General features: G+C 56.2%; 1 protein-coding gene across 1 annotated transcript in view; it reads right to left on the minus strand.

The window, feature by feature from the left end:
* Nucleotides 1–1,013, minus strand: part of EMH_0047180 (uncharacterized protein) — a gene marked incomplete at both ends in the record, with an annotated part of 5,387 nt that extends 4,374 nt beyond the window's left edge. The window contains 2 exons of the mRNA XM_013496256.1: nucleotides 247–745; nucleotides 923–1,013. Coding sequence (XP_013351710.1) covers nucleotides 247–745; nucleotides 923–1,013 — 590 coding nt within the window. The remainder of the gene's footprint in view (nucleotides 1–246; nucleotides 746–922) is intronic.
* Between the last annotated feature and the right edge of the window lie 243 nt (nucleotides 1,014–1,256).

Genomic DNA, 1,256 nt, shown 5'->3' on the forward strand with positions numbered 1-1,256 from the left:
CCAAAACCCTAAACCCTAAACCCTAAACCCTAAACCCTAGGCCGCGCACCCTAAACCCTAGATCGTAGACTCAAAACCCTAAACCCTAAACCCCAGGCCCTAAACCCTAAACCCCCAACCCTAAACCCTAAACCCTAAACCCTTTAGAGACAAGCCTCAATATAAATCCCTAAACCCTCGATCATAAACCCTCAATAAGAGGAGACAGAGGGTTTAGGGTTTAGGGTTTAGGGTTAGGGGACCTACGGCAGTGCAATGCGCTGGGCGATATCATCTGCTGCTGCTGCTGCTGCTTGCAGCAGCGCGAGGCGTTGCTGCAGCAGCAGCAGCGGAAGGTGCTGCAGCAGCTGCAGCAGCAGCAGCCTCCAGGCAGACAACCAAACAGTTGGTTGCAGAGCCAACGATTCATCCTTTGCTGCTGCTGCTGCTGCTGTAGCTGTTGCTGTTGCTGCTTCTGCTGCTGCTGCTGCCTCAGACGCGCAGGTACTTACAGGGAGCACCTGCTCCTGCTGCTGCTGCTGCTGCTGCTGTTGCTGCTGTTGCTGCTGATATGCTGCCGCACGGAGCGGGGCCATCCACTTGAGGATCGAGAGCAGCTGCTGGGCGCTAAGAGATACCAGCGGCTCCTGCTGCTGCTGCTGCTGCTGCTGCTGCACCTGCTGCTGCTGCTGCTGCTGCTGCTGCTGCTGCTGCTGCTGCTGCTGCTGCTGCTGCTGCTGCTGCTGGCCTGCTGCTGCTGCTGCTGCTGGATGCGGGGGGCGAATTCACGTGCAAAAGGATCGGCTTCTATAGAAAGGGATTTTGATAAGGAAGGGCACAGCCAGCTGCAGCAGCAGCAACGCACCACAAACCCTAAACCCTAAACCCTAAACCCTAAACCCTAGTAACTGCGGCAGCAGCACCGCGGCAACAAACCCTAAACCCTGAACCCTAAACCCTAAAACTGAAATCGCTAAATAGGCTCTTGCTGCAGCAAGAGTGGCTGTTGTTGTGGGGGAAACTAGAGTGCGCATGCAGTTGCTGCTTCTGCTGCTGCTGCTGCTGCTGCTGCTGCTGCAGCAGCAGCAGCAGCAAGAGCAGCAGCAAGTTGTTTTGTTATGCAGACGCACAGCAGCAAATAGCGCTCCAGCTGGCTGCTCCTCAGACCTGCTGCAGCAAGGCCTTCGCTGCAGATACACCCCAACACAGCAGCAATACTGCTAGCATTAGCAGCAGCAGCAGCAGCAAAGCAGCAGCAGCAGCAGCAGCAGCATGAA

This window comes from Eimeria mitis, genomic scaffold (assembly GCF_000499745.2).
Source record: "Eimeria mitis Houghton genomic scaffold, Emh_scaff2002, whole genome shotgun sequence".
NCBI classification, from domain to species: domain Eukaryota; phylum Apicomplexa; class Conoidasida; order Eucoccidiorida; family Eimeriidae; genus Eimeria; species Eimeria mitis.